This window comes from Mus pahari, chromosome 2 (genome assembly GCF_900095145.1).
Source record: "Mus pahari chromosome 2, PAHARI_EIJ_v1.1, whole genome shotgun sequence".
NCBI lineage: Eukaryota > Metazoa > Chordata > Mammalia > Rodentia > Muridae > Mus > Mus pahari.
This window is the reverse complement of record NC_034591.1, coordinates 18,884,730-18,903,482: the sequence shown is the minus strand read 5'-3', so window position 1 is coordinate 18,903,482 and position 18,753 is coordinate 18,884,730. Positions and strand designations below refer to the sequence as shown.

The following is an 18,753-nucleotide window of genomic DNA, read 5'->3' as shown; positions in this document are numbered from 1 at the left end:
CCCTTTTGGGTTTAGAGGTCCTTCCTGGTCATTTGTGTCAAGCACACTTGGGGAGGAGAATCTGGGGTCACCATGGCCCATGCCTTTCCTACTCTGCAGGGAGCTGCTTCCTGTGTCTGGTGGATGTGGTACCCGTGAAGAATGAGGATGGGGCTGTCATCATGTTCATCCTCAACTTTGAAGTAGTGATGGAGAAGGACATGGTAGGGTCCCCGGCTCATGACACCAATCACAGGGGCCCCTCTACCAGCTGGCTGACTTCTGGTAAGTGCAGCCAACTCCTGGGTCAGCTCAGAAATACATGAAGTGAGGTTTTGTTTCCCTGAGTCACATGCTTGTGTGAGGGGGCAAGGAGCACCAAGGAATCATCTGGTCAGGCTGCTTAGACCAGGATGGAGAGACACCCATGTAGCATGGGAGACACCCATGTAGCATGGGAGACACCCATGTAGCAGTGGGGCGCAGCATCACAGGCTCTTCAGGCAGAGCATGTTTTCTGGCCTTGCCTCCTGGATCCCTGCGCAGCACCCTGGAGAAATAATAGGTGCTTGCTTAAGCAGCACCAGCCACCAGCTCATTAGAAAGCTCTGTCTCATGAACCCTGCTCTTCTGTGGTCTGGCCAAGTCCCAAGAGTGGAGGTTAATGGAGGAAAGGATAGGAAGGCATGTTGGCCGTGGCTGTAAACAGCAGCTTCAACATTTCCCCTGACTGACCCGCAGGTTCAGATCCTCTGCTTTCCCCAGGAGGCAGGTTTTTGGTTTAATTAAACAATTCTCAATGTCGTGACAACCAAGCTCACCTCTTGGGTTTTAGTGAAACTCGTCCTATGGATGCCAGCTGCTGGGTGACAGGGTCCCCATTTACTGTATGACCTTTAGTGACCTACCCAAGGCATGGATCAGTCTCTGCATGTGTTACCCTCCTGACCAGAGCAGTTGTGAAGTAGACGACTGGTTTTAGATAGAATTGTCTGGGTGTGGGGAATCAAGTACTGTGCATGGGGTGGGGTGAGGGCCTTCCACTATTAGGGACCCAGTTCTTTTTGGTCACCCTGCACACCATAGGCCGCCCTTTCCCCACAGGCCGGGCCAAGACCTTCCGCCTGAAGCTGCCTGCCTTGTTGGCACTGACGGCCAGGGAATCATCTGTGCGGACAGGAAGCATGCGCAGTGCTGGAGCCCCTGGGGCGGTGGTGGTGGATGTGGACCTGACGCCGGCAGCACCCAGCAGTGAGTCCCTGGCCTTGGATGAGGTTTCTGCCATGGACAACCATGTGGCAGGGCTTGGGCCTGCAGAAGAGAGGCGAGCACTGGTGGGCCCGGGGTCTGCTTCACCGGTAGCCAGCATCCGAGGCCCTCACCCGTCGCCACGGGCTCAGAGCCTTAACCCTGATGCCTCAGGTTCCAGCTGCAGTCTGGCCCGGACACGCTCCCGTGAGAGCTGTGCTAGTGTGCGCCGCGCATCATCCGCGGATGACATTGAGGCAATGCGGGCTGGAGCGCTGCCCCCTCCACCCCGCCATGCTAGCACAGGTAAGGGTGCAGGCCTGGGATCCCTACACCAGCCCCTTGCTTCCTGCCTGTCTGCCAAGCCTGCACTGTCCCAGGCCCCTCATTTCCTCTCTCCCTCCTACCTCTTAGGGGCCTGGGAGTCTGGGAGATGGAAATCCCATTAAGTACTTATTTAATCTCATTAAGTGGCCTTTTACTCTATTAAATGTCCATTCATCCCGTTACATTCTTCTGCTCACAGAGTCCTTGCTGGCCCAAGGGGCTAGCTGTCCCAGGATATCCTGGAACAGGGATAGCCATGGAACTGGAAAGAGACAAGAGAGATTTAGAGGTTCCTAAATCTATCTGATCTCTTCTATTCCTTCCTCCCGCCTTTTTCTCATAGTGACATGTTCCCTTAAACCCAGAGAGGGCTTGCTTGCTTCCATGGCTCTTCTGAGCTACCTCATTCTTGTTATCAATGGCCTGGCTTCCTGTCATCCTCTGGCTCATCCACCTGACTGAGCTTTGTGTCTCCATTCCAGGGGCCATGCACCCCCTGCGCAGTGGCCTGCTTAACTCCACCTCAGACTCTGATCTTGTGCGCTACCGAACCATTAGCAAGATACCCCAAATCACTCTCAACTTTGTGGACCTCAAGGGCGACCCGTTCCTGGCTTCACCCACCAGCGACCGGGAGATTATAGCGCCCAAGATAAAAGAGCGGACCCACAATGTCACCGAGAAGGTCACCCAGGTAGGAATCCAAGGTGCTCGCTGCTCACCTTAGAGGAAGTTGGATCTGGGGAGGAGGGGCAAAGTTGGGGGTTGGAAGGCTGGTCAGAGAGGAAGCTGTGGGGGCTGCTGGGGAAAAGGCCCAGTGTTGGACTACAGGAAAGGAGTTTGAGATGAGAAGGCCTGTCGGGAGACAGAGGCTGCTGGAGAGGGAGGGAGGAGGCTTTTAGGATGGGCAGGTGTGGGTGACCAATCGGGTACAAGGAGAGGGCGAGGTGCTTGAGACAGAGACACTGGGAAGGCTGTGGTGGGTGAGAGAAGGCAGCTAGAGGGACAAGGAAGATTTATCTGAGTGGGCTTCAGTTAGAAAGGACACACAAGTCAAGGTCAGGCTGGGCTTGATACACCAGAGTGGCGTATCAGATGGCCCGGGGTGTCTGCCGTGCTCACCTAGTGTGGAGAGTGGGATTTCCTTCTAGTGTGGGTGGGAGCTCTGCTAGTGGGTATAAAGCTATCAAGGGTTAGCGAAGAGTAGCAGCTTTTGATTTCTGTAGCCTGTTTTGAGGGCTCCTCTGGTCCCTCTGTCCCTCCTAGCAGTGAGGTGGCTCACAAGACCACTGCCTACTCAGCCATAGCTGCTTTCCATGTTGGCAGTGGTGAGGTCTTAGCAGGGAGAATCCCTGGAGAAGAGGGGCCTGTTGTTCTTAGCTGCCCCCATCGCAGCTGCCTGTGAGGGAGCTGCCCAGCTCTGGGCTCCCTTGGCCTGCCTTCTGCCATACTCCCGTGCCTCTGGCTCTCTGGGTTCCAGCTGCCCCTTTGCATTGCCTCCAGAACATGACGCTCACCGCTCACCCTGGAGCCTTTATCTGGTTCACCCTTATCCTTCTCTGGGTCCTACTTAGCTCTTCCTACCTGGGTGTCTAGCATCTGCCCCGTTCCAGGACCCAAAGTGCGTATGCCTTCGTTGTGTAAGTCTCAGCCTGTCCGTCTGTGGACTGCCTGTGGTGCCCCTGCCAGTCACCTGGCGTCTCTCCATCTCTGGGTGTCTCTGCCTGACTGTGGCTGGCTCGGCACTGGACTGGCGGGGCGGGGGTGTTGGGGAGACCATTAATCTGCGGTGACAGGCCAGGCTGCCGGGTGGAGGGGGAGGGGCTAGGGCTGCGGGAGCGGCTGCAGCAGGAACCTAGAGCGGGCTGCAAGGGAGGGGGCCGCTGGCCGGGCACGGGGCAGAGGGCGGGCACGGGCTGGGCGCGGGGGAGGGGAGGCAGAGTGGTGGAGTCGGGGTGGGAACCTGGCAGGAGGAGGGGCTGGCCGGCAGAGGAGCTGCGGTTCCCACCGCGGGTGCTGGGCTGGCGGCAGGCGGGCAGAGCACAGCACCCTGGTAGCGGGGGGCCCACACCAAGGGGCCATGTGCAGCAAGAGCCAAGCAGGCAGCTGTCCATACTCACTGCCTAGGTGACCCCAGCCCCAGGGCCCAGCCCCAGCCATTCTGGCTTCATGCCAGAGGCATTTCTGGCTGCCAGTCGGCCAGCCTTGGGCTGGCAGCCCGGGCTGGGACTGCTGCTGGGGCACAAGTGAGGCCCTGGCCGGGCCCTGGGGCCTTAGGCCAATCAGGCTTGGGGGAGCTAAGTCCTCCATGGCGATTCCAGCGGGGAAGGAGAGCAGGACAGGGGCTCTGCAGCCCAGGGCCCAGAAAGGCCGGGTGAGGCGGGCAGTGCGCATCTCCAGCCTGGTGGCCCAGGAGGTAGGTGATTCCCTCAGCACCCTATTCTTTTCTTGGGCTGGGACACCGAGGCAGGTGGGAGTATGGCCCAGAGGGCTCTGGCTGCAGTTGGGGAGAGAGCTTCTGGGAAGCAGGACAGGTTGGGAGGTCTTCGGTGTGGCCCACCGCTGAGCTCCTCATTGCTCTCCTCCTGGCTGCTGGCTAGGTTCCCGGGGTTTCCCTTGCCTTGGCAACCCCTTTGCTATGGCTCCTATGGCCCACAGTCTTCTAGTTTAGAAGGTGAAGAAAGAGATGCTAGGAAGCAGTTAGGTGTCCAGAGAGGATGATGGGGAGATGGAGAGAGACAGGAACCAGTAGGCAGCAGCTAGACCTGACCCAGAGGTGCTGGGGCTCCCTCTCTCTGACACTATGGTCAGCAGTGGAGGCTTGGATTACTCTTGTGGGTCTCAGGGGAGAAGAGATCAGAGCTGCTCAATGGACAATGAGGGCAGACTGAAATGAAGCATTGGCTCGCCTCTTTAGGGCGTCCTGGGCCACTGTCCCATCAGCTGGTGGTTGCCTCTCCACCCCACTGGCTCTCCTGCTTTAGAACCTGGAGGTAGCTCTGGGTGATTCTGAGAATCCCACCCTTGCCAGCTTCACTGCTGTCCCTGACCCCCTCTGTTTGGGTTCATATGCTCCTCCCAGCGGGGGAACAGACACAGGTGAGAGCTTTCCCTTCCAAGGTGAGGATTCAAGGTTGAGTCAGTCTTCTGTAAAACAGAAAATCACAGGGGATTATAGACCTGGCCTAGAGCCATGTGGTAAGTCAGTGGTTTCAGAGATAGGATTGGCCCTTGGGTAGATTGAATTAGCAGGTTTGGGCCTTGTATCCCAGACTTGCTGGATATTTGAATGCAAATGTGCACTGGGGCTGTGGGCAGACCTGGGGGACAGGGTCACTGCTGTCTGGGGTGGTCCAGTATAGCTCCCCAGGCCTGTGTTCAGGCACAGAGATGGGTCCTATGGAGTAACAGCCACCCCCTTTTGCTCCTTGTCTGTGGGGTCCTAGCCTGCTCTTTTTTGATGGCTTGAAAGGTCACTAACCTCATGTGTACTAGCCCTGTGTTTTAATTAAGAAGCCCTCAGTCTGAAGGCATGGCAGACCTGGGATCCTACTCTGATCAGGGCCTGGTACTCATCCCCAGTCCATCTCTTTTCTTTGAAGTCTCTGTGTCTATTTCGGGGGTGGGGCCCTTCCTTAAGATCCACCTTTCTTACCAGCTCCTTTCCCTAAGATGGTCTCTAAACAGCACCACCTATGCAGATAGGCTCAAGGGATTACCACTTGAACTCCAATGAGACTCTTTAGGATTCACTGAGCCCAGAGACCTGCGGTTATGGAGCCTGGGATTCAGGACTTCTGGGACAGGGTTAAAAACTCTGGGGTTGGGGAAGGCTTAGGGTCTTGCTGCAGGCATGGAATGGTCAAGGCTAGAGGGGTTGAGGTAGGGATTCTAGCTGACTCAGAGGTCCGCCAGAGAATTCTCAGGGTGGGTGGGCAGGGGGGCTTCTGACACCCGGGAAAAAGCTAGTTCTCCCCAGGCAGGGTTGGGAGCAAGATCGCTGGCTCTGCTTGTTGCCCCTGGTCCCTATGGTGGGCTGCCTTTGCCTGGATGCTGAGGGGCTTGTGCTCCCCTGTCTGAAAATGGGGTTCTGTGCAGGCCAAGAGTGCATCTCTGAGCCACCCTGGGTGTGCATCCCTCTGTATCCTTGAGGTACCTGGGTTGGACTCTGTCTCTTGTGTCCCTTTGTAAGAGCACGGGAGGCTTCTCTGGGTTGAGGTGGAGAGAGGTCTGAGAAAGAATAGCAGCAGGGAGATGGTTTCTCCCCTCTGGGAAGCAAAGGGGCCTGAGAATGGCGGCTGGCGTCCCTGGACAAGTGGTCTGAAGTGAGGAGCTGCGAGGAGTATTTTATATGTTGGAACTCTGGCTCCTGGGCTCACTGCCCAGCTGGGAACTGCAGTCCTTGGAACATATTCTAGACTGAGATGGTGTGTGCGTGCGCGTGCTCGTGCGTGTGTGTGCGTGTGTGTGTGTGTGTGTGTGTGTGTGTGTGTGAGAGAGAGAGAGAGAGAGAGAGAGAGAGGCGCAGACAGACAGACAGACTGGTGGGGCTGTGGGGCAAGATTGTACGGTAGTAGTTGCATTGTGCAGTCTGAGGGTCTGGACTGTCTCGTGGTGGAGACAGTATTGGACCTCCCTGCATGATGACCCAAGTTCATGTATTTTGGGTACTGTCAGCCGGGATGTCCCCTGCTGGCTAGCATTCTGGGAACTGGAGTGCCCCGGTTTGGGGAAGTCAGTTTCTATGGCTACTTGGCTGAAGATGAGCATTCTGATAGGAATATGCTCTACTTGGCCATATATGGACAGTACCAACTTTTGCTCTGAAGTCCCATGACCCTTCCTCGTCACCCACACCTTAGGTCCTGTCCTTGGGAGCAGATGTGCTGCCTGAGTATAAGCTGCAGGCCCCAAGAATCCACCGCTGGACCATCCTACACTACAGCCCCTTCAAGGCGGTGTGGGACTGGCTCATCCTGCTGCTGGTCATCTACACGGCAGTCTTCACACCGTACTCGGCTGCCTTCCTGCTGAAGGAGACTGAAGATGGGTCCCAAGCCCCTGACTGTGGCTACGCCTGCCAGCCTCTGGCTGTAGTGGACCTCATCGTCGACATCATGTTCATTGTGGACATCCTTATCAATTTCCGTACCACCTATGTTAACGCCAATGAGGAGGTGGTCAGCCATCCTGGCCGCATTGCTGTGCACTACTTCAAGGGCTGGTTCCTCATTGACATGGTGGCTGCCATCCCCTTCGACCTGCTCATCTTTGGCTCTGGCTCTGAGGAGGTGGGCTTAGCATGAGGCAGCCAGGAAAAAAGAGGCAGGAGGGAGTAGGGTGGAGGGGTGAAAGAGAAGGACACTACACAGGAAAGGAGGGTCCCTAACAGATCTATGCTTGTTCACCACAGGGTCATAAGGAGCTGGAAGGGGCATTTTTTTCCCTTAAAGTTGGGAGTGGGAATATCATTTTCTAACTTACACAAAAGCTCCCTCCTCCTTAGAATTCCAGCCTAGCACCTTGAGGTGACTGTTGGTTCATTTGGAGCTTCTCTTTCCTCGTTCTCAGCATGGAGACCCTTGGCACTTTGTCTTATAGATTAGTAACATCTGTGCTGGGACTTTATGCCAGGTGGTTTTCATTATCAGGGAGCAAGCCCAGGAAGAAGGTGGCGCAGGCCTTTAATCCCAGCACTCGGGAGGCAGAGGCAGGTGGATTTCTGAGTTGGAGGCCAACCTGGTCTACAGAGTAAACTCCAGGACAGCCAGGGCTACACAGAGAAACCCTGTCTCGAAAAACCAAAAAAAAAAAAAAAAAAAAAAGGAAGAAGTCTCTATGGCACCAGCTCAGTACTGTCTCTGCAGTGCTCCTTACTGCTGTGCCCTCACTCTGAACATGTCCCCTCCTCTAGCTGATCGGGTTACTGAAAACTGCCAGGCTGCTGCGGCTGGTGCGCGTGGCCCGGAAGCTGGACCGCTACTCGGAGTACGGGGCCGCAGTGCTCTTCCTGCTCATGTGCACCTTCGCGCTCATCGCGCACTGGCTGGCCTGCATCTGGTACGCGATCGGCAATATGGAACAGCCTCACATGGACTCACACATCGGCTGGCTGCACAACTTGGGCGACCAGATCGGCAAGCCCTACAACAGCAGCGGCCTGGGAGGCCCCTCTATCAAGGACAAGTATGTCACAGCGCTCTACTTCACCTTCAGCAGCCTCACCAGCGTGGGCTTTGGCAATGTCTCACCCAACACCAACTCAGAGAAGATCTTCTCCATCTGTGTCATGCTCATTGGCTGTGAGTGCGTCCTGGAGGCGGGTGAGGGGTGGAGCCATGGCTGGATAGAAGTGGTAGTGAAAGTCCTAGGATGGAGCAAATTGGCAGTCGGACCTCCCCGCCCCGCCCCCTCGTCCCCTCCTAGAGTCCTGGGCTCACAGTTCAGTTTGGAGGCTGGGACACCAGGGCAGGAAATGGTGAAGGTTGGCGTGTGTTTGAGCATGTGTATGTCCACTCTCAGACTGAGTCGTGACCGGACCGCGAGTGTCGTTGACCTGGTGCGGGGCCTGAGCAGAGGGTCCCCGTGGGCGGGCGGGGTCCCTGCGGATGCTGACGGCCCCACTCACCCACGCCCCCAGCCCTCATGTATGCCAGCATCTTCGGCAACGTGTCCGCCATCATCCAGCGGCTGTACTCGGGCACGGCCCGCTACCACACACAGATGCTCCGGGTGCGGGAGTTTATCCGCTTCCACCAGATTCCCAACCCGTTACGCCAGCGCCTCGAGGAGTACTTCCAGCACGCTTGGTCCTACACCAACGGCATCGACATGAACGCGGTGAGGCATTAATGGGTGTGGGGCCACCCTTGTGGTGCATCCAGCATATCTCAAGTGGTTGTAGTTAGTATTAAAGAACCTGAGAATTACATAGGATTCTGACCGTGAAACTCCCACTGGAGTTCTCGAACTGGGAGAGGCCAGGTTCTTCACACATCCCATGTAAGACAGTCGGACATGGGAAATCAATTCTGCACTTCCAGATAAGAACTTGGTCAGGGTGGGTACCCAGGTGCTGACGGGGCCTCCACAGGTTCTGCAGCAGACGGAATTGGGAAGGGCAGGTTTTCCCTGAGGCGGGGGGTGTGACCCAGTGGGCTGGTGTTTTACTGAGACTCTGAGATCGCGCTGAACCATCCCCATCTGCAGGTGCTGAAGGGCTTCCCTGAGTGCCTGCAGGCTGACATCTGCCTGCATCTGAACCGCTCGCTGCTGCAGCATTGCAAGCCATTCCGAGGGGCCACTAAAGGCTGCCTGAGGGCCCTGGCTATGAAGTTCAAGACCACACATGCACCGCCAGGGGACACACTGGTGCACGCCGGGGACCTGCTTACTGCCCTCTACTTCATCTCCAGGGGCTCCATCGAGATCCTGCGGGGTGATGTCGTGGTGGCCATCTTGGGTATGGGGTGGAGATGCCCACTGAAACACAGAGAGACCTGAGCCCTCTGAATACACTGGGGGAGTGGGGTTGCTGGTGGGATTGTGTTCTTTTATGTCACCCGAGGAGGGGCCTTCAGGGTGGGCGACAGAGAGGAACCCTGTAGGACACCGGGCTCTGGGATTGGGAGACTATGAGGCCTCCCCTGCACTTGCGGGAACTTCAGGATCTATCCATAGAAAGGCATCTAGTGGTTCTTCCTTAAGGTTGAATATTGTCTTGTAGTTGAGTGGGACATTCTCATCTGGAGGCTATGTGTCCTTCACTAAGGACACAGTTCCCCGAAGCTTCATGTCCCCTGGCCTGTGGCCATTGTGTGCATGGATGGCACTTGGACAGCAGAGGCTTCTTGCCCTCCCATGACTGTTTTTGGTTTTTTGTTTGTTTGTTTGTTTGTTTGTTGTTGTTGGTTTTTTTTGGTCCTACATGCATCAAACTTTTGCCCATGGCTTATAGACTTGCGTATTTTAGACTTTTATTTCACAGTTCAGCCCAAACATGTATACCACTCCACGACCTATTCCCTTCCCAGCTAAATCAAGTGTTCCTATGCACGGGAACACATTTTGGCCTTTTCTGTGCTTCGCTGTGCTAAGCTATGCTGTCCTGGTTTCTTTCAGTAAAATAGTGCTGGTTCTGTTTGACCACCGAGCTGCCTTTTATAGTCTGAGGACCATAGTTCATAGGGGACTGCACTTTGTTAGGGGGGTGTTTGAGGACAGAAGTAGAGTTGTCTCGAGGAAGCCACCATGGCTGTAGGCAGAGAGACTCCAAATCTCGGGTCCTTTCCTCTGTCACCTCTGGCCACCGGTGCTGCCCCATCTGCTGAGAGCCCTGAGCATGTGAACTGGCTGGGAGCTGGATCACTGGAGATGCTGTCCAGGGTGGAGCTGACCCAGAGGGGGCCCGCTCTTCTCCCACCGATGCCATGGGCTCAAGCCTTTGTCCTTCTCCACGGTCTCCAGGAAAGAATGACATCTTTGGAGAGCCTCTGAACCTCTATGCCCGTCCCGGAAAGTCCAACGGGGACGTGAGGGCCCTCACATACTGTGACCTGCACAAGATCCACCGTGATGATTTGCTGGAGGTGTTGGACATGTATCCCGAGTTCTCAGATCACTTCTGGTCTAGCCTGGAGATCACCTTCAACCTTCGCGACGTGAGTGGGCCATCTCAAGAGCTGCCTTTATCCCCAGGAGAGCTGATGATTGACAGGGTGCCCCTTCCCTGTGACTTTGGGAATACAGCTTCTTTGCCTGCTTTTCTGTCTTCACAGTCAGATCAGGCTATGAAAGTACCAACTTCAGAGTGTTGGGGGAAAGCGACACAGAGGGGAGGTGGGGGAGGGGAAATTCTTCCCTATAGCCCCACCTCCCTAGGTTAAAGAAGGGGTGCAGTTGCCTGCCCCACCCCCATATTCCAGGCCAGCCAGGCAGGATGGACCTAAGGGCCCTGACTGTTCTCTTGGTTGCAGACCAACATGATTCCTGGCTCTCCAGGCAGCGCAGAACTAGAGAGCGGCTTTAACAGGCAACGCAAGCGCAAACTGTCATTCCGCAGGCGCGCGGACAAGGGTGAGGTGGTCAAAGTGAGGGCGGGAGGAGAGGGGAGGGCCGAGGGGAGGGAGGGCAGGGTCGGCTGTGCAGGCTCCACCCCTCGCCCAGCATTCAGGCATGCGGTCCTCCAGTGCACCCCACCCCCATGCCTCCCTTCCGATTGGACAGAGGCTGGGCTTTTGGTCTTTATTATGCCTGAGTGTTGTCTAGCAGGCCTTGACCCCTTAAAGAGAGGAGGGAGGTGGCAGGAGGGAGCACAAGAACAAAGGAATAAGCAGAGGGCTACAGTGAGGAGCCAGAGATCCGGAGTTGGCAGTGTCCCCGAGGGTGCTGACGAGCCAGGGTGTGGCCAGGGTGTGTCCCGGGAGTGAGGGCGAGATAAAGCAACTTTGTATGTCCTCACACTGCTCCTTTCTAGGCTTGCTCAGCTCCCCTTGCCCGTCCCCTGTTCTCCCCTCTCCTCTCTCTGAGGTACGCTCTCTGTTTCCCACAGACACAGAGCAGCCAGGGGAGGTGTCGGCCCTGGGACAAGGCCCTGCCCGAGTTGGGCCAGGGCCGAGTTGCCGGGGACAGCTGGGAGGGCCATGGGGGGAGAGCCCATCCAGTGGCCCTTCCAGCCCAGAGAGCAGTGAGGACGAGGGCCCCGGTCGCAGCTCCAGCCCCCTCCGCCTGGTGCCCTTCTCCAGCCCCAGGCCTCCCGGGGACCCCCCAGGTGGGGAGCCTTTGACAGAGGATGGGGAGAAAAGTAGTGACACCTGTAATCCCTTGTCAGGTAGGCCTGGGCCTTGGGGGTAGGAATGAGTGTGGTGGATGGGCAGTGTGGTGAATGGGCAGTGTGGGGGATGGGCAGTGGGGGGGATGGGTAGGGACTGGCAGGGGCCTGACTTTCTTCCTGACCTCACTCCTCTCTGGCTCCAGGTGCCTTCTCTGGGGTGTCCAACATTTTCAGCTTCTGGGGGGACAGTCGGGGGCGCCAGTACCAGGAGCTGCCTCGATGCCCTGCCCCTGCCCCCAGCCTCCTCAACATCCCCTTGTCTAGTCCTGGTCGTCGATCCCGGGGCGACGTGGAGAGCAGGCTGGACGCACTCCAGAGACAGCTGAACAGGTAGAGATGGATGCCCAGGGAATGGGCACGGGGTAGGCTGCACTGTGGGGGAACTTGGGGCCTCTCTGGGTTTCTGCTGATGTGTCAGGGGTGCTCTGTCTAGGACTGTCTGTGCCAGGCGGGTGGACCCCCTCCTTCCTCAGCTGTGTGAGGAAGGGGCCTAGAGACCAGCTATCTCCACTTCTGAGAAATCTTCCTTCCTTGCCCCAGGCTGGAAACCCGGCTCAGTGCAGACATGGCCACTGTCCTACAGCTGCTACAGAGGCAAATGACCCTGGTCCCTCCTGCCTACAGTGCTGTGACCACCCCAGGGCCCGGCCCCACTTCCACATCCCCTTTGTTGCCTGTCGGCCCCGTCCCCACTCTCACCCTGGACTCGCTTTCTCAGGTACTTTCTGGAGCCCACTCCCAGGCCCCAGCCAACCCTCTCTGCCCCAATGACTGCTTTGTCACCTCTCTGCTGGGTGTGAAATGTGGCCTCCTCACCCCTATCCTCTTCCACCTGCTCCTGCTAGGCAACCTAAGGGTGAGATGGTGTCTGAGCCTGGGTCTGGATGCTGCCTGAGAGTGGTCCCTGCTGTGGTTATCCCCCTGGCTGTGCTGCCTCTCATCTTGACTCCTACTGTAGCAGTGCTGTAGCCTCCTGAAGGCTGCTGGCATGTTCAGGGTGCCAAGACAAGGCTCTGAGATAGGACCTCCCTGACCCACATCTCTTCTCTTTGAGTAGCTTCCCGAAGGACAGCTGGAGCTGGATCTTTTCTGCTAGCTCCAGCTTTTGGGGGGGGGGGCTCCTGTGGCACCCAGAGGTGGCTGGCTTGGGATCTACTCCCGTCCCCAGCTCTGCTCCCTGTCCCATATGCTGCTTGCTCCTGTTTGCAGACACCAGGGCCCACGTCAGCAAATGTGCCAGTCTCCCTTCACAGCCTCCCCCGCAGGGATCTCACCAGTAGACACGTCAGCACCCACAAATCCCTCCTGCCCGCCCTCGCGCTCTCCCTGGCCTCAGAGACCTGGCTGCTGGCCCACTGCTGTTTTCAGGGCCCCAGGGTTCTTTGGAAAATTGCAAGGAGGCACCTTGTCTCTCTCTGTCTTAGCTGCCTTCCCAAAGCAGGGACCTCTCATTCCATGTAGGCTTTGGCTCCCGCTGCCCTGGTACATTCCCGGGGGAAGGGAAAGGCTAGAGCTTGGAATCCAGTTCCCTGGGTCTGGAGCAAAGTCCTCTGTCAGTGGCTGTGAGTGGCTCTCAGCCCTTGCATTTGGCTCCTGCCACATAGGTGCATTTCTTTACAGAAGTAGCCCCCTTCTTGTCGTCTCAGGTCCCGCTCTGCCCACCTAAGCCTCTCTGACCTCCAGTCTCCGCCCCTTTCTCCTCCCTCACATTTGCGTGCCTTCTCACGCTCTGTGGTCTTTGCAGGTTTCCCAGTTCGTGGCGTTCGAGGAGCTTCCTGCAGGAGCCCCAGAGCTCCCCCAAGATGGCCCCACCCGACGCCTCTCCCTGCCCGGCCAGCTGGGGGCCCTTACCTCCCAGCCCCTGCACAGACATGGCTCAGATCCAGGCAGTTAGTGATGCTGCCCAGTGTGGACACGTGGCTCACCCTGGGTTCAGGGCATTACCTGACCGTTCTCCTTGGAGACCCTGGTTTGGAGGGGAGAATAGTGCAGGAGCACCTCCTCCCCCACCCTTGGGACCAGCATCTCCTCCTGCAATACCCTGGGCCCCACTGGGAGGGGCAGGGACAGAGCTGGGCAGTGGACAGGGGGTCTGTGGTCCCCCCACTGCCCTGGGGGCATTAGCTGGTCTAACTGCCCGGAGGCACCCGGCCCTGGGCCTTAGGCACCTCAAGGACTTTTCTGCTATTTACTGCTCTTATTGTTAAGGATAATAATTAAGGATCATATGAATAATTAATGAAGATGCTGATGACTATGAATAATAAATAATTATCCTGAGGAGACTCTAGGGTGCTGGTTGGCTTCAGCCATCACCTGCTGTATCTCATGTTTATGTTCTAAACGTACTTAAGTGGCAGTGCCAGGGCCTCTGTACAGGGGTCCTGGCCTCTCTATGTTCAAGCCTGCAGGGGTGACCAGATATCCTTCCCCCTTTCTGTGCGCGTGCGTGTGCGCACGCATGCCTTCTCATATACCCATGTATATAAAAGGTGGAGAGTGTTTCCTGGAGCCAGACAATATGGCCGGATTTGGGACAACCAAGCCATGTGGGCGACTTGGAGTCTGATAGGATGCACGCACCCTGAGTGCAGCCCTGCACAGCCATGCTGGTTTACTCCTGGGCACTGGTCCCAAGTCAGCCCTACACTGGCAAAATCTGTCCCCCTCGAATGGCTCACAAGTCCAGCATCACACACCCCTGGGTTCTCTTTGGTCTGAGTTCAGCTTCCCTACCCCTCATTGGCTTTAGGTTGACCTTGTATAGTTGGGTCTCACATGGGTCTAGCTTTGGAATGTACTGGCTTCCCCACTGTGACCAGCACACACCTGTGTCTAGCTCCAGGTGATCTGACCTTGATTATCTTGGTCCCTTGTGACTGTTGGCCACAAGAGGAGCTGCTGAGACGATGGAGGTTGTAAGGTGGCTCATTCTGTTGGAAGTAAGTCAAAGCAAATATCTTGAGGACAGTGATGGTTCCCCTTGCTTATGTGTGCAGGTTTGTGTGCACTTGTGTTGTTGGACTTGGGAACACACCCTGCAGAGATGATGCCTGCCATGCGCCAAAGGCAGTGGCGAGTTTTGCCTGGTCAGGCTGGCTTCTAGATGACAGCGCTGCCAGAGGCTGCCCAGACTGGCCCTCAAGATCCCTCCCCTCTGTCCCTCTGAGATGAGGATGCTAACTTGAAGACAAGCATGGCAGAGCAGCCTAGAGACTCTGCCAGCACCCAGTCAGAAGGAAGGGAGGGGTGTCTCACCTTGACCAGAGCCTGGTGACACTGGAAGAGATGAAAGGAAGAGACTTATGATTTCCAAGTTGAGGCTGAGTGGCAGGCAGCAGTAGAGTGGCTCTGCTTCTCCCTTGGTCCCTCGCTACCTGACATGTCATACCTTGTCAATTATCCATCTGTCTATTAAATACATATATGTACACACACACATACATGCACACACATCAGGCTGCCCACAACAATCTGTAACTCCACTTCCAGGTGGTCTGATGACCTCTTCTGACTTCTGAAGGCCCCAGACATGCATGTGCTGCACAGATATATATGCAAGCACTTAAATAGATATATAAGATAAAAAACAAAATAAATGTTAAAGAAAAATAATGTATGGCTTCTGAGAACAGCGTTGTCTACACATGTATGGTACCTCCTGGCAAACTCTTCTCTTAAAAAAGTTACACTGTGTGTGTGTGTGTGCGCGCGCACGCGCGCGCGTGCGCGCACCATAGCGATGTGTGGTCAGGGGCTAACTTGCAGAAGTCACTTCTCTCCCACCAGCTGGATCCCAGGAGCTGAACCTAGGCGAGCAGGCTTGGCTGTAAGTGCCTCTTTCTGCTTAACTAAAATGATAGGTTTCCATAATACATTTTTAATTTCTTTATTCTTCTCTCATACATTATATTTCAACCACATTTCCCCTCTTCCCATTCTTCCCCATTCCTTCTTCCCCTCTTCCCCAGATTCACCTCTCCTCTGTTTCCCTTCAGAAAAGAAGAGCAGGCCTCGCAGGGCTATCAACTGAACATGGTATAACAGGTTATGCTAACCCTCATATCAAGGCTGGACAAGCAACCCAGAAAGAGGAAGAGGGTCTGAAGAGCAGGCAAAATAGTCAGAGACATTCTTACTCCACTGTTAGGAGTCCTCCCAGAACACTGAGCTACACCACCATGACATATATGCAGAGGGCCTAGCACAGTCCCAGGCAGACTCAGTGAGACCCTTTGATTCCTGCTTAGCTGACTCTGTGGTCTGTGTCCTCCTGGTGTCTTTGACCCTTCTGTGTTTTATTTATGTGTCAGCAGATCCCACAGAGCTATAGTTAACCGGCATGGCTAGGGTGTCAGCAGATTTCACGGAGCTATGGTTAACAGGCATGGCTAGGGTGTAGTTGACAGGCATGGCTAGGGTGCTGGGAACCCCCCCCCCCCGACCTCCACAGTGCTTCTCTATGCAGCTCTTATTCCGGTTGATTCCTGCCCTCATGGCCTTGTCTCCCTCCTCTCTAAACAGCCCTTTATGCTACTTATATATACTTTGTGGGTTCCTTTTTTTTAACACCCCTTCCACCCCTTTAACCCACCTAACACTAGATAGGTGAGAAAAAAGGACGAAGGGGAAAGGAGGTGACTACTTCCTGCTGATTAGGGTCATCAAGTTTCTTGGGGCAAGTTTGATCTCTGTTGTCAGGATATCTAATTTCTTCTTCTTTGCACACAACTACTTAACAAACTACGACCAACAATGACCAACAACCAACCCTGCCCCTTGGGTCCAAAGCATTTACATACTCTCTCAAAAGTCCCCAGAATTCAAGCTGGACGTGGTGGCACACGCCTTTAATCCCAGCATTCAGGAGGGAGAGGCAGGCAGATTTCTGAGTTCGAGGCCAGCCTGGTCTACAGAGTGAGTTCCAGGCCAGGCCAGGGCTATACAGAGAAACCGTATCTCAAAAAAAACAAACAAAACAACAACAACAAGAACAACAACAAAAGTCCCCAGAATTCAAGTGTCACACAATCACAGAAACTATATGCAGCTGGCAAGATCACACCCCTGCCAGAGCACGAGGCAAATCATAGTCAGCTCTTGTGGACAATCCGAAGCACCTCATATCCCATATCTGGGATTAAAATGAAAACATATTTTTATAATTCTTCTGTGTTTTTGTTTTGTTTTGTTTTTAAAGAAACCAAAATTCTCACTACATTTCCCCTTTCTGTTTTAAGCCATTAAGTGGGCTGTGTGTTTCAGGAAATCATCATTAGAGACATTTTTAATAAGCACTTTTCAGATCAGTGGCCAAGGTTTTCAGGAGACCTTTCCTGCTCAGTTCTAATCTTTATCAGTTTTGACAGTATCTACAGCCCCTCATTTCCTATGGAAATAAGAACAGTCCACATCCCCAGCGCAAAGCTCTCCCAGGCTTCCATCTGATGCTAACACCTCCTCATGTATACAGGATGATTGAATTCCACAATGTTTTTTGTTTTTTTTTAACCTGGTGACTCTCAGCTGCTCTTGTCTGAAATGGCCCAATAATTTTTGCGGTGGAACCTCAAGCCAGGCTCTCAATGTCGTTTCCTGATGGTAAGAAATTGCCCTGGATCTCTCTTGGGCCAACACTCATTGGTTCAATGGCAACCCTTGCCACATCTCCTGCACACCCAGGGAAGCCTGGGCCTTCTTTTTGTTTGAGATTTAGGAAAACCATTACCCCTGGAGATGCCTTTCACCTTCCCTGCACAAAGTATTATATTTAATGCACCAGCACTTTGAGATCTGAGACCTCTAGAGGCTTGTATCTTTGCAAATGACCAAATTTCCCACAACTGAAGCATTGGGTATTTTGATAATGGAGACCCCTAGCTACAGCTTGACCTATGATATTAGCATTGTGCATATTGGTCATAACCCTTCTCCATTCGTCCACAGGCTCTGTCTGAACCTTTAATGTTCTAATAACTTGTTTATACACAACTACTTAACAAACTATGACCAACAATGACCAACAACCAATCCTGTCCCTTGGGTCCATAGCATTTACATACTCTCTCAAAAGTCTCCAGAATTCAAGTGCCACACAATCACAATCTAAACACCTGCCTTGAATCAGGGTCTGATATGACTTTGTTCACAGCTGAGACTAATCTTTGTAAAAACATTAGTGAAGACTTCCCCAGAGCCTTCTACAGTCTGCAAACGAAGTGGCCTTTGCTCTGGTTCTTCAACTTTGTCCCAAGCTCTTGCAGTTGCTAAGCATTGTTCTGTAGTAGTCTCATCAAATTGAACCTGTTCATGTATATCAGAGCACTACTCTCCACTCAGCAGCCAATCGTTATGTTCATTCTCTTGCTCTACTTGGCTATTTAATATTCCAAGCTTCTCTCCACCATGTCAATTCCAGTATTGGGGAATTGTGGGGTGGTGACACCAGAGACTTGGTGGACGGTGACTTCATGGGTTAGTAGAAGTTCGGCCACGTCTCCTGGGCCCCTGGCTCCTGTCGAAGCTACAGCCTTCCACAGGCCCCTGCAGAGAGGTGTGTGGCCATCAGTCCTCAGTCAGTCAGTCACTTAGGCAATGCCCCAAGCTCCTGCTATTCTGTCTGGACTCCACCCCCACAGTTACCTGGCAACAGTCAGGTAGGCCGGCCCACTATAAAAGCTGCTTGCCCCCCTCCTTGCTCTCTTACTCTCTTACCTCTTATTCTCTTCTCTTACTCTTGCTCCCCATCTCTCCACCTTCCCTTCCACTCTCTCCACGTGGCCACGACCAACCTCTGCTTCTCTACTCTCTCCCTTTCTCTGCCTTTCTACAATAAATGCCTTAAAACCATGAACTGTCTCTGCTCATTGAAGCCACCAACCCAAGCCACCTGCAGAGCTAGCCACCTGAGCTATCCAGACTCTCTCGTCCCCCCCACCCCCGCAGTAACCTGTCAGAGTTCTCCCCCTACCCGTTTTCCTTCAGTCCCTGAGCCAGAGACTGCCTGAGGGTCCCCACCTGTTCTCCGCTCTTCCACGACATACAGAGGAGTCTGGGATGTCTGAGAGTGAGAACCTGTTGTCCCTGGCCTCCGTGGGGCCCAGGGACCCCAGAATCAGCTCTTCCGTGGTGCCTAGTGGTGTCTGTGGTGCTCAAGAGTCGGAGCCCGACTCCAGAAGTTCTGTGAGGACCCCAGACTGTGCCCTTCTTCACCCCAGAGCGGGATCCTACAGCTTCTCACAGTCAAATGCCCTCCGGGTGCCCGGCTCCTGGTGGCCTGAGGTCCATGCAGTCAAACGCCCTGAGTCCTCCTTGTCCAGCAGCCCTAACCCCCAGCGGATGCAGGACCCCTTTTTTTTTTTTTTTTT

The 18,753-nt window shown here is 54.7% G+C and overlaps 1 protein-coding gene across 4 annotated transcripts in view; it reads left to right on the top strand.

Annotated features, from left to right (window-relative positions):
* Positions 1-13,674, top strand: part of Kcnh2 (potassium voltage-gated channel subfamily H member 2) — a 32,379-nt gene extending 18,705 nt beyond the window's left edge. For 2 of the 4 annotated variants that reach the window (XM_021190557.1, XM_029535183.1), the window contains exons 3-15: positions 100-264; positions 1,084-1,533; positions 2,037-2,248; positions 6,417-6,845; positions 7,469-7,856; positions 8,195-8,394; positions 8,764-9,016; positions 10,021-10,214; positions 10,530-10,629; positions 11,105-11,383; positions 11,530-11,716; positions 11,927-12,104; positions 13,131-13,671. In XM_021190557.1, the coding sequence (XP_021046216.1) occupies positions 100-264; positions 1,084-1,533; positions 2,037-2,248; positions 6,417-6,845; positions 7,469-7,856; positions 8,195-8,394; positions 8,764-9,016; positions 10,021-10,214; positions 10,530-10,629; positions 11,105-11,383; positions 11,530-11,716; positions 11,927-12,104; positions 13,131-13,280 (3,185 nt within the window). In that variant the 3' untranslated portion in view covers positions 13,281-13,671. Of the gene's footprint in view, positions 1-99; positions 265-1,083; positions 1,534-2,036; positions 2,249-3,535; positions 3,971-6,416; positions 6,846-7,468; positions 7,857-8,194; positions 8,395-8,763; positions 9,017-10,020; positions 10,215-10,529; positions 10,630-11,104; positions 11,384-11,529; positions 11,717-11,926; positions 12,105-13,130 lie in introns of those variants that run through there. The other 2 variants (XM_029535182.1, XM_021190558.1) reach the window with 2 other exon arrangements.
* Positions 13,675-18,753: the final 5,079 nt, after the last annotated feature.